Here is a 13,852-nt window from a genome sequence, read left to right on the forward strand (position 1 = left end):
TTTGTCCTCTTTGAGCCTCAGTTTCTTTATTTGTAACATGAAGATAAGAAAAATATCTACCTCATAGGGCTGTTATGAGGATCAAATATGTTAGGATGTTGTTTGGTATTTAATAAATGCTCAGTAAATACTGGCTCTTATTGTTTCCTCACAAAATTGTACCCATCCAGTGGCTCAGTTCAAGACCTTCCTCGTTTGAAAACATATGCTTTATGAAGGATAAAATAAATGGTTTTTGACATGGTATTTTTATTTTAACAAGTAATTTGACAAAATCATGAAATTCTAATGGTGAACATGGAGAAATTGAGATTCCAGTTTCATAAAGTGGTATCACTCTGAACAACAAAACTTAATGAATGAATCTGCATCAATGTAGATAGTGGTCAAGGAGGATGCCAAAGAACCTTGCACTTGTTCTGCCCTGTGCAGTGGTTTCAACAGCAACTATTTGTACACCAAAAACTATGCAAACAGCACACAGTGAGAGGGATGAATTCCATAAACATCCCATGACAATGAGAAATTTGTCTGTGTTGTTCAATCTAGATTCATGCTTAGTACAGAGCAGGCACTCGTATATGAACATTTCCTGAAAAACTAAGAGAATGCAAGGCTCATCATGGGATAACAAATTAAAAATTTCAAGGAGCTCTTGAATGATCTTGAATTTTAAATAACACAATTTCTATTGTATAAAATTGAAGAGACTTGACTGGTCAGCACTTTATATGTCGATGTATGATAATCAATGGTAAAACGCTAGCAACAACATGATACCACCAAGTACAAAAATAATGTAAGCAGATACAAATAGATTTTAGGAAACACTAGTACGGAATAACTAATTATTCAAGCAAAATAATGCATTTGTTAAAAAGACCATTATGCATTAGGGATCAGAATTATTCTGTGTGGTTCCAAAGTGAATAACCAGAATCAATGGGTAGAAAATACTTGGGGCTTGAATTTTAGTTTAAGATAGGAACAACTGATTAGTGTTGCAAATGTTTTGTTTTTTTTAAAAGCATTAATTTTAAAATAGTGAGTTAATCACTGCTGAAAGTATATAAGCAGAGGCAGGATGATGATGTATTAGGTTATATATTAGAAATAAGACACTTTTCACAAGTACACGTCCCTAAAATTTTATCAAGTTACAATAAAGTCTCTCCCTTGTATTCAAAGGGCTTTGTTTACTGTAGCAATGAAGCTACAAAGAAATATTATTGCAAGCCATATATGTAATTTTAAAGGTTCTAGTTGCCATACTAAAAAGCAAATAGAAATAGCAGGAATTAGTTATAATAATATATTTACCCCTTAAGTCCAAAACATTTTCACATAAGTCTATAGTCAATATAAAATTATGAATAAGCTATTTTACTTCATTTTTTTTACATGAAGACTTCAAAACCCACTGTGTATTTCCCATTTAACAGCACATCTTAATTTGGAGTAGCCACATTTCAAATGTTCAACAGCCATATGAGGTCCATGGCTCCTTTATTGGACAGGACAGATCAATAGCAACTATTATAACCACAACACTGAAAAGAATTAATAGTTGATTGTTAGTTTAAAGTATGTCACAGGAGTAATGTCTTACTAATAGTAGTCTAAATGTTTATGTTTTGTTTTGTAAATTTCAGTGGATTTAGATAATTCTTACAATGTCCATCTCATTCACTTGCATTCAGGTATGTTTTCAGAGGGGAATTTTCAGGAAGCTCTCTGGGAATAGGAAAATTTATGGGAATGAGTTCAACATGTTATATTAGGAGTCTCTCTTCCTCATTTATGTATCATCCTAGGTTGTGTTGCAGTATCTCTTATATATTAGAATATAATATTTGACTTTCAAGCCTTTATGCTTTGTCTTACCAGTAGATTTCTAATCCCTGCAGTTGAGAACATATCTCATACTACTCTGTATTTTCCATAGGAAATGTAACTCATTTTTTTTAAACAGAAGATGTGCTTCTCACCTCAATTACTAATTTTAGGACATCCAGTAGATAAATCAAATTAACCAGTAACCAATTTCCCTAACCAAAATAACCATAACTACTCAACTCAATTATTTTGGCTATGCTATTGGCAGGATGAGACCAGCCATTTGACATCCATGTGTTTAATACTCTTCAAGGAGCTGGGAAAATTTTAATCGCTTTGACTTAAGAGTTCACTGGTTCACCATTAGGCCATGACTTTCCTGACCAATTAAAGTTTTACATATCATTCTTTGGTCTTTATTTTCTCTGTAATTTGGAATTCTTATGAAATTTTATATAAAAAATGCACAGTAACCAAGTATCCATAATTGAATAGCTCACTCTTGAGTCACTAAAGTTTAAGCCATATAGAGTTTCTAATGCCTGACTTTTTAATTCAGAATTATGATTTGAAGAAACAGAAAACAATGGTGGATAAATCATCTTAATTTTTGCATACATTACCTCTATTAACTTTAAACAAAGTATATGACCAAAGAAGAACTAGAATCACAATTAAATCACACATTAGACAGTGCACATAAGATAGGTTTTAGAATACATAGAAAAGAATCAAACAAGAGTTATAATATTGCAGGAGAAAATATAAACTAGGCATACATTTTGTACAATGTTTTACTTACCTTTTCATCGTAAGAGCTTTAGCATGACTGTGTAGTCATACAAAATACAAATAAAGTAAAACATAGGGAAGTTTAATAAACAGATAGATAAACGGACACAAAAGAAAGAAGAGACAGAGAAACTGAGAAAGACAACACTTTGTTTTCCTTGATTTTTTTTAATGTGGTTTCAGATTGCTTAACATCTATTAATTGTGCTTTACTGTATGATTTAGAATTAATTAAATTTAAGGCTTTGTTAAAGTTTTAGCGTTAATACTGACTTATATTTATATAACAAGTTAATAAACAACAAGACTGAGAAAAGCAAAACCAATTACAAATTGATTCATCGTAACTTAAAGCATTCAAAATTACTCAGATACACTTTATCATTTTTAAAATGTAAGCTTACTTTTGGTTAAATATTACTTCAAACGTGCATAGATACACTAACATAATAATGACTGTGTTTACACAGACAGTAAAGTAAACATTTGTTAATATGGACTATGTAATCTCAGTAATCATGATAAACAGCCAATATAATAAATTACACTAAAATCTAAATTGAAAATTAATCCAAATGCTACAGATTGGTGTAAAATTGCTTCAAATCAGTCTCCTCTTTCCATTCTGCAGCTTTGAAAATTTATTTATCATTACAACATTGGTTTAGAAAACATAAAGTAAGAATAATTCACGGGAACCAAAATGAATAAAAGTTTTAAGGACCAGTAATATCCTATAATACAGAAAAGACATACTGCTGATATGATATGAAGAGTTATTTCAAATCAAAAACCCAGAGAGGAAAGAAAACTTACAAAGAGAAATAAGCATATTGAAAAGATCTGTAAAGAACAAAGATAATCAGAAAAAGTAGTTTATAGATTTATTTACTCATTTATTTTAAACTCATAAGAGCAACCTCCAAGAAACATAAGAAATAATAATTTTTAAAATAAAACAAACTGAGTAGGATTAGTGACATTTCATTGGCTGAATTCTTTGATATTAGGTAAGGTATTGATTTATCTTTGATACTGTGAAGATGAAACTGTGAAAACGTAACTTTCCAAATCTGTGAGGCTAATTAAGAGGCATTACCCAGTACATCCTGTTGGGTTTGAATTGATTAGATTAATATCATTGTCATACTTTTCAGAATTGGATACAAAATATACTGATTGGTTAAAATATATTGGTGGTTCAAGAATTATTCTACTGTCTGTTTTTTGTTAAGTGCGACTTGGAATATTTCTATACCTCATGAGAACATGAGTTTAGTAGTAGCAACTGAAAGAGAAGGAGAAAAAAGGATTTAACTCTAAAATACACAGAAGAGACAGATACATTAGAACATATAACACTTTGGACAACTTTCTTTTTTTCAGTTTTTTTCTTTTTTCCTTTCACCTCCCTTTATTCCTCCCTTGTTTCTGGTTTTTATTTAATTATTTTTGTTTTAAATACATAGAAGTATACTGAAATCATTGTGCTTTAATTTAAGTTAAATTGGGCATGTTTATATTAACATATGATAGACCAACAATAAATATCTGATGATATAACTAGAGGTAGTAATGTATGCTGAGAGTCAGCATTTGGAGTGAACAAAACAGTGAACTAGGATCTAACATTTTCTAACCAGGCTATCTTACTGTGAGAACTTGGGCAACTTACTGGCTCTCTCACAGCCCCCTATAAATATCTAAAAGTCCTTGGTCCAAGGAATGATTACTTTTGCATCTGTTGATTGACTGGATGAATCATTTTCCTTTTTAAAGGATCACAATCAGAAATCACCAAATAGATTTAATCATTTTAAATGTCATGCTAATAAGACCCAGTTAGTTCTAGCAAATGACACTGCTCACCAAACTCAATTAACATATACCTTGAAAACATCGTAAATGATTATAAAAGGCACGTATTATCAAAATTCCAACAGAACTAAACTTGTTATAGGGATGTTAAATTATAAATGTGAAAATGTTGTTAAAATAGAAATTCTATTGCTAGGTTCACTTCTTATTTCAGTGAAACAAAATTAACAGGTAGAGTATTACAAAGTTTGGGTACTAAGAATTACTATTCCTTGAGGATTTTAGCTGTGATTATTACATATTTAATACTCTACAAATTATGTGATGCCTACAAATTTTTACCTAAGTTTTCATCTATACTTTTCATTATCATTTCTTTGCAGACAATTTTGTTAAAATATATTTTTATAATAAGAATAACTATACCAATTAATACACCATGCTCTCTTCTGCCACTGAACATATTAAATAAGAAATAGACTACAAAGGAGGAAAAGATCAATATATTTGTATTGATAAAAGTAATTACTAAAAAATAAGTTTCCATTAAAATTCTCAAATTCAGTGAATCTTATTTTGACATCCTAGGTCATATTCATAAGACGGATTTCCCACTGATGTTTAGTAGAGCCACAGTATCTGTCTAAACTATCTTTAAATTATGTATACATTACTTTTCACATATAAAACCGCTATTTAAGATAAAGCAGACCCATTCATGTGTTTTTTTACTGATAAATTCTACACTAAATGAGAAACTCACTGGCTCTCTCATAGCCTATATATATAAAGGTCTCTGATCCGAAGAACAATTACTTTTGCATCTGCTAACACTGGCTAGAGGTAAAAAAAAAAAAAAAAAACTTAACATTTTATAATTATTACAGCAATAAAATAATGAATATTTATATACATGATGCCAGATTGTTCAAATCTCATGTTATAATTAGATATATAATATAATTTTATAATATATATATACACACACACACACACACACGGATTTTAAAAGCAATTTTAAGGCCCATATGGCTCATATGGAAATTAAGGAACGTATGATATATAATACCAATGGCATATAAATCTTAATAAAGAATTGAAGACATAGAAAACAAATTCACCAATTGCATGGCCAATAATGTAACATTTCAGCTCCACAGAAAAGTGAAGTATTTTTAAATCTCTAGAACACAATATAACTCAGCAAATTATGTGTTTAAGCTTCACAAAATTTTGTTACAAAGCAATTGGCCTATATTAATAGTATATAGCTAGCTAAAGTCTGTTTATTCAACATTCTTTTAAAACTAAGTATTACAATGAGACAAATATATCTTGATGTAATTTTTATTCTTGAAACACATATGGAGAGCTTCGTACTCATTTAGTACTAATTCCTGAGTCAGTTTTTAGTTCATCATTTTCTTGGCCCTCATATGTGATCATTGAACTCTAGGCTAGTTCTCAATGTCTCTGGACCAGTGGTTCTCAGAGTGTGGTCTCTAGATTATTAGCATCAATATCACCTGAAAACTTGTTAACCATTCAAATTATCAGGCCTCACCCAAAGCCTATTGAGTCTTAGTCTGCAGGCAAGGATTGGGGGAGGCAGCAATTTATTTTTCAACACTTCCTCCAAGTACACAAATGTTAGAGAGTCACTGCTTTAGACTGTCACTTCCTTTCCATTTCCACAGATACCCCATTCACATGGATACAGTAGACCAGTCACTGTTTTTCATCTAGACTATTGTAATGACTTCCTAAGTGGTTTCCCCACTTCTTGTCATTATTCAGTTGAATTCTCTCCACGACGACTGTTGAGCTAATCTTTCAACAGTTCATGAAAAAAAAAAATCAAAACTCAATGCGTACTGAATTAAGCATTAATTATTAGTCTGGTTGTCATGACCTCTCCCTACACTGTGTCTAATCAAACTTTTCAGTCTTAGGATCCACACTAAGCTAGATTGCTCAAGTGGCTGCTAAATTCACTCAGCATAAGCTCATTCTCAGCACAGCATCCATGAACATATTTTGCTCCCTGATTCAACAGTAAGTTCCTTGAATCCATCACTTCTTACCTAGCGATTGAAGCACTGCAGTACCAAACACTGTGAACTGAAAGTACATGGTTGGTAAGAGCTCATTCAGATTTCTCCCTTTGTCAACCTTTTCTTCATTAATTCTTTAAGATCTACCTCAAGTATCATCTCTCCCAAATTGTTGACTCTCCTCTCCAATGCAGCTTCTCAGAAGATGGAGAGGGGTAGAACTTCCATAAGGAACAGGGCTAAGTAGTCAGTTTATTTTTGCCTTCCTATTTCCCTTTCTATGCTTCTGTTTCCTGTCACCTTCCTTTCCTGATAGTATCTCCCCAACTACCATCCTGCTATGCTACCACATTCAGATGCCCTAAATCAAAAAGGGTAGAATAATGTATTTCCCCACTGATTCCATCGACTTGACCCAGGGTTCTGAAATTAAAGCTAATTCATCTTTATAATTCTGACCCTCCCCATCAAAACTGCTATTTTCTCAAACTGATTTTATACATATTAGGAGAGATTAAAGCTTTCTCAAAGCCATAAGATACTACTGATTAACCTAAATGAAATGGTGAAGAGAATGGGAAGAGGTAGCATTTCATGTATTTTTATGGACCCCATTTGGAGCAAGCAGAACTTTCCAGTTCTTCTTAAACTGGTCCACTCGATAATCTGCAAGGCTGGCTCTTGCAATGGAAATAGCAAAAACATGTCTTATTGGTTGCTACTCATTCCAGCAGAGGCCAGAAAGAGAAATCAGCCATTTCTCCATTTCTTTTTCCCATCAATTTCTGTCTCAACCTTCAAAATTTGGCCATTTAAGTCTAACATATATAATGATGGAAATAATTATTGATATTAATGATTTTTAACCATTTTATATTTATATAATTTACAAAAAAATTTAATGTATGCTTTCACGTATCTTAGATCATTTGATCCTCACCACAATCTTGAGGTTAAAATAAGACAGGAAACATCTTACCACTTTTCTGGATTGAAATGAGGCTCTGAGAGGTAAAGGGTCAAATCCAAGATCACATTCAAAGTATTGTGGCTTGTGGTCAAGAACTTTCCCCTCTCACCATACTGCTCTTCACTGATGATTAAAATGACCACTGCAGAGAACTGCATCTGATGGGCAAGTTCTCAGCCAACCTGAACTGAGGAACCCAATGCACATTGACTTCTGGAATCTGGAATTTCTTGTCATGGACAGTCCTTGCAAGAGACAAAGATTTCCTATTCTTCATCAAATGGTGAATCCAGATATTATCAGTGAGTTTTCAGGATAAAATTTTGCTCTAATCAACTGCCCTTTCTAGGTGACCTTTAAAAGGATCCTGAAATTAGTTTTTATACTGAGTTTTATCCATATTCACTCCCAACCTTTTATTTGTCTATTACCATAGATTTTTCCCCCCAGTTTTTGTCCTAAGTGAAAACTACCCATGAACTCAACCATTAGAAAATCATATTCCAACTCAATCTTATCTTGCTAAGCCCTACTATAATAGGAACTTGACTCTGAAATCAAAGGCCACCCCTGAGAATTCCAGCACTGCCAGAATTATCCTACTTAATCAGCAGATACACATACGAGTCACTATTTTAAATTTCTTATTGCATCAACAAAAGAACATCAGACTGTCAAATTTTAGAATTAGCAGGGACTAACTAATCACTCCTAATTTTGACTAATCTAACCCCAAAATTTTATACCATGCTCTATGCACATAACTTGTACCTCCTGAACCTCATCATATGAAGGACAAAGATAAAAGGTCACAAATTCCCCTATCCAGTAATTATATTATCCATTTTATGTATTCTGTTCTAAATAATAACTCATTTGGGGGGTGGGATAGTTTTCCTTTTAAAAACAACTTATCTAGTTCAACTCTCATATCTTATAAACACTGAAATGTAACGGCAGAGAAATTACATGTTTTGCCTAATGCTGACAAAGTTTAGAATTCAATTTTCTATGTCCATTGTTCTTCCTATTACACTATGTGATTGCTGGGACCACCTCCTCATTACCTGGACACCTCCATGAAGATGTACTAGTGTTAAGCATATTGTACGACTGTGGTAAGTATTTAAGTTGTGTCTGTAGACAAATACATTTTGAACAAGTACCTTTTACATTATATCCTTGTATATTCCCATACTCACTAGCACAATAGATAATCATTATCACTAGTTGACACAAGGAATAAATAAGTAAAATGTCAGATATACTTTATGTCCATGTTTTTTATTTCACTATGATGATAAACATAATTATCTCTTCAAAGCCCCTAAATGAGGTCACTATTGCATCCAATTGTCTCTATCAATTTAGAGAAAAAAGAAGACTTTGAAAAGTAAAAATGTGATTGTCGCCAATTAATATATAATTGAAAGTAATGATTTAAAAATGTGTATGCTGTCCTTCAGTATGGGAAATAAAAGCATCAGGTGGCTCACCTGACGCATGATGTCTGGAAATACACTGACATATCTGTACAGAATACAGAATGACAATTCACACACTTCTCTCAGCCATGCTATGGCTGTCAGCCTTTGTAGGGCAAGATGACTTCTACTTATTTTAAAATACCTACAAGACATAATCTTGTGACATAATTTATCTCAATCTACTATTGAAAAATCAAGAAAATAATACCCTGTTTGCTCTTAAATATTCTATAGTTCAGTGATTTACTAAAAAGTATGATGGGAAAAATACATAACGTAGTAATGAAGTACTAGCATTCATCTTTTAGATGGCTGAAATAACCTTTGGTTTTTTAGATATTACACATCTAATGATATCTTCAGAAGTGAAAACAACTGTCTTTTTGAAACAGCAGAATAAATTCTTACAAAAAATAACTATGAACTGAAAATAAAATTTTAGAGCCTGTCAGATATTTTTCAGGTCAGAATGACTTTCTTAAAATAATATATAAACGAGTAGAACCAATTTGTTAACTCTTACAAAGAAGAGGCAATGAATTAAGGTAAGCTAATACGTCTTTGCTTTGGGAAGGTGAAGTTTGAAAGATAACTATGTTTCACGTGCATAATGTCTTTAAAATTCCTATCATATTCCATATATTTTAGAAATTCCTTTAAATATGTGCTATTATATGCAACAGTGATACAATGTAATGCCTTAGAACATGCAGCAACTGTAAATCATGCTATTATTGGGAGTCTATAGTTATCAAAATATCTTTCAAACATATTCTCCTATTCCAGGATTCAAAACTTACCTGACATATTACATCATATTTTCTCACAAATATTTCAGTGTTTTTCTAATTTAAGATTATTTCTAGCAATTATTTGTATATGTAAATACATGTATTTTTTACATACATTTTTTTATTTGAAAACATAAAATATATATTGAAAAATGTGTCAAACTACATTTTATAAATTTTGGAGGTAATTTCTTGCATTCTGACACTTCCCTAAGGAGCTGGAATTCTATAATACTGTATTTATATATTCTGGCAAGTTACCTATTAGATAAGATTTTGTCTTCACCAAACATTACACAAATATAAAGGGTTATCATGCGAAAGTTCGACATCCCCTGGTTCTTCATGAAATAAATATAAATAGACATATAAAATTACAAAAATTAGGATTTGTAAGCTTTGCAATTATTGGTTTTCATGGCTTGCATGTCATTATAATCTAATAGATTTTATCACATTAAGTATCGGGAACTAGCAAGAGCAAGTTAATTACACACACATACACACTTGTGCACAACCAGTAAAGATGTACAAAAACCCTAGATCATGCAGGAGATGTACAAGACCCCATTAGGATATTTCATCTGTATTATACACAAGCAATATTATATTTTGCAAAATATGTCAGTAATGCTTTCTTTAGCTGTATGTTTTTGTGCTTTGTTGTTGTTGGCCTGCAGCATGCTATTTATTACTTTGCTGTAGGCTACCCCTGAAAGTACATATGTAAACCAGTGCAGAACGCAGTTCTAGAGTAGCTGTGCCATGAAAAAGAAAAACAAAAAAAGACAAGCGTGATGGGTGGGAGAGGGAGGGAAAAGGGGCGAGAGATTTATCTCCCATGAGATTCAGTGGTAAAATTTCCTTAAATACATTTTGGCCTTCACTTTCTTTTTGAAAACCTTGCTGTAGGGGTGGCTTGCCCCCTTCAGAGTATTGCGCAACCTTCGCAAGAGATCATTTATCACTAGTTTCCACCTTGGAGCAGATCTTCCTACCTTTCCAGTCTTAATTCTGTGAGAAATGGCTGCGAATCGATGGTTGAGCTCTGAGATTTTGGGCTCTATTACTTTCCTGCAGTGGTCGCCGCGGTTTGCCATCAAGTTTGCTGCTTGGTCACGCGTGGAGTCCACCTTTGGGCGCATGTCATTCAATTCAGCCTTTAAACGCTATATTCCATGAGCAAGAGACAGGGCTTGAAGTTAGTAATTAAATGGAAGTTGAAAGAGAGCAAAAGAGAGTGAAAGAGAGATGGAGGAGGGGGAGAAAGAGAAAGAGAAAGAACACATGCAGAGAAAACAGAGGGAAGAAAAAAGCCAACTTCCATAAAACAGGAATAGAGTGAGAATGTGTGCAATCTCAGGAAAATAGGTCACTGTCCCAGCTTAAGTCTGATCTGTGTTTATTTGAAGTATTTACTTAGTCTGAGGAAGTACAAGGGATATTTTCCTGACTTTTCTGTGTTGCCTGCAACCATCACAGTATTTTATACTTAGTCTTATCTTACCCTGTCTTCACTGAATTTCATAGCTGTGGAACAACCTTAGTATGTGCTTATGAAGGAAGGTAGCTGAAGAACAATTTTCTATTCCTTCCTGGTAGTTCACTTTTTCTTTATCATATCAAGTGCCATGGGGGGAAAATGGATTTTCTGACAGATAGGGATTCTGTGTCACAGACAGACGGACCGAGGAAGTTTCTGCCTGACTCACGGAGTTGGAGAGGGCTGTAAGTGAAATAACTCTATAATTCCAAAGGCCCTGAAGGAATTTCACCATAAGAGGACATCCCTTAACTACAATTAAGGAGAAAAAGAAGAGCAAAATGAGTTACAGACAATAGGGTAAATATGTTTTGAGGATAGCCTGAAATACATTTACAGCTTTTTCTTTAAAAAGGAATTATAATCCTTAGAAAAGATCAATTTCATAAAAAAGAAACAAATTAATTATATAAATAGGAATTACAATTTTTGAGCATTCTTTAAATAATAATCCACTAGTCCAACAAAATTATTGAAAATTTCAGCAAAACAAAATAAGGAATTGTTAACTTCTTTGAGATTTGTTAAAATGCAACTCTTCCTATTTAACTGAAAAAGATGCCATCAAATAGAGCTAATACAGCATCAATAAGTTATATTTTCACGTTATATCTTTCATATCCTTCTGCAGGAGTCATTTTTTAAAAGTAAAGACTAGGTTGCCTTTGAGATAGCTTAGAAATAAATGGTTTCAATACGAAAAGAGAGAACACAAAGCTTTGTTTACATATAATTAAGAATGAAAAATTCAGTTTTACATAAGCTCAGTATTGTTACTGGTTACTAAGATTAACAAGACATTGCAGAGGCAAAACGTCCACATGATTGAACCTCAGGTGTTTACTCTCATGGGCTATGCCAGGAAACTAATCTTTGTGTTAGATACAAAAACATAGTAGTATGGGCGTGAATTTGCAATATAACACCAAAATAAATCCAAGAGCCTTTTTTCATCAGATTTTAAGTTGCCAGTGATTAGCTTAGAGGTGGTTATGGACAGATATCCACATTACAGAACTCTTCAAAGTCATTAACTCCCATTTAAATTAAGAAGTAGGGAGAGAAGCAAAGAAGGGATTAAGGGAAGAAGGAGAAAGCGGAGGAAGGAGGCAGAGGAAGGGAAGGAAGAAGAATTTTTTTCACTCTTATTAAGAAGTCCTTGGTATCTTTTAGGACAAAGATGATTGATATAACTGTTGTGCAGTTGGAAAATTACTTTTCATAATATTTTATTTGCTACCTTAAGCACGTCTTCTTTTTGCTGCGGTTTCTTTTTCTCAGATTCATCCAAAAGTGTATCAGCCTGAATGATCCAGTGGGTGATGTGATCCACATTCTGGTCAAAGGTTTCCATGTGTCTCTGGTATTCCTAAATTTGACAGAGACATATCATGCCATATTATTAGTTAGATGATATTTTTTAAATACTCGTCCTAACATTTCCAACAATTTTAAAAGACAAACATTTAGTATCATTCAAATTACTTTTAGGTGCAATCTCCATACTATATAGAATATAGTACAAACATGGAAAAACATTAAATACAGTTGTAGATGAAGAATTAAGAGCCAGCATTTATATGGAGTTGAGAAATTTGCAAACACAAATATCATTATTGAAAGCTTATGTAATGTCTTTCCCATGATAGAGAGGGTTTGAAAATCTTCTAGCCTCTTACCAACAAAAGGTTTAACCATTCTTCTGCTCGGGAAGTGACAGCTATCCAATTACTATTCAGAAGACTCAGTTTATCTTCAACCAAGGTCTCCTTCTTGCCCAAAACAGTTTTCAAGGCCTCTCCTAGCTCTGTGATGCTCTTCAGGTGAACCTTCTGTTTCTCAATCTCTTTCTGAGTAGCCTGTGAAAAGAACAGTATGTGAGCTTCAAGTAATATACTGTAGTCTTCAGATTTAGTGCTTTTGAAATGGCTATGTGTACACTTACTATGGTAAGATTTTTCAAGAGTTTAAACTTTCAACCATGTCTTTATGAATGATAACAACCATACCATATACATTATAGTTCCTTTATTGTGTGTATATGAATATATATGTATGTATAAGCATGATTAATTTCATATGTATTTATGCTTGTACATACTTAACAATAAATATACCTATTGTCCACCTAAATTTATTTATATTTACTTAATTTGCAACTGTAACTGTATTGGCTAAAGCTAGATCTTAGAAAATTCCTCCACAAATAAGCAAATGCTTTTAGAAAACTTAGCATTTATAGTACCCCTATATTTCTACAGCAGGAATTTTCAGATTTTGGGTGCCACAAAACTATTTGGCATCTGGTGTCACTTAAGTACCATTTCTCATAATAATGTTTTTAAAAACAATATTAAATACACTGGATTTCAAATAAAAACAATTATACTGAAATAAAATATACAGAAATAAATATACATTTACATTTGTAAGATAGTAACCTATGTTTTGCTTCCTAACATGTGTAATTACAGTGATGTAGCATCAGATCTTTAACTAGGATAATTAGTGATGAGCACAACTGGTGTTGTGAAGTCATATGAAATTACTAGATTGTGATT

General features: G+C 32.6%; 1 protein-coding gene across 8 annotated transcripts in view; it reads right to left on the minus strand.

Moving 5' to 3' along the window:
• DMD (dystrophin) overlaps positions 1-13,852 on the minus strand; it is a 1,840,970-nt gene that overhangs the window by 1,077,305 nt on the left and 749,813 nt on the right. For all 8 annotated transcript variants that reach the window (XM_045507265.2, XM_045507267.2, XM_045507235.2 and 5 more), the window contains 3 exons: positions 12,971-13,150; positions 12,532-12,660; positions 10,747-10,917 (listed from right to left, as the gene is read on the minus strand). In XM_045507265.2, the coding sequence (XP_045363221.2) occupies positions 10,747-10,917; positions 12,532-12,660; positions 12,971-13,150 (480 nt within the window). The remainder of the gene's footprint in view (positions 1-10,746; positions 10,918-12,531; positions 12,661-12,970; positions 13,151-13,852) is intronic.

The sequence above is a fragment of the Camelus bactrianus genome, chromosome X (assembly GCF_048773025.1).
Source record: "Camelus bactrianus isolate YW-2024 breed Bactrian camel chromosome X, ASM4877302v1, whole genome shotgun sequence".
In the NCBI taxonomy this organism is placed as follows: Eukaryota; Metazoa; Chordata; class Mammalia; order Artiodactyla; family Camelidae; genus Camelus; species Camelus bactrianus.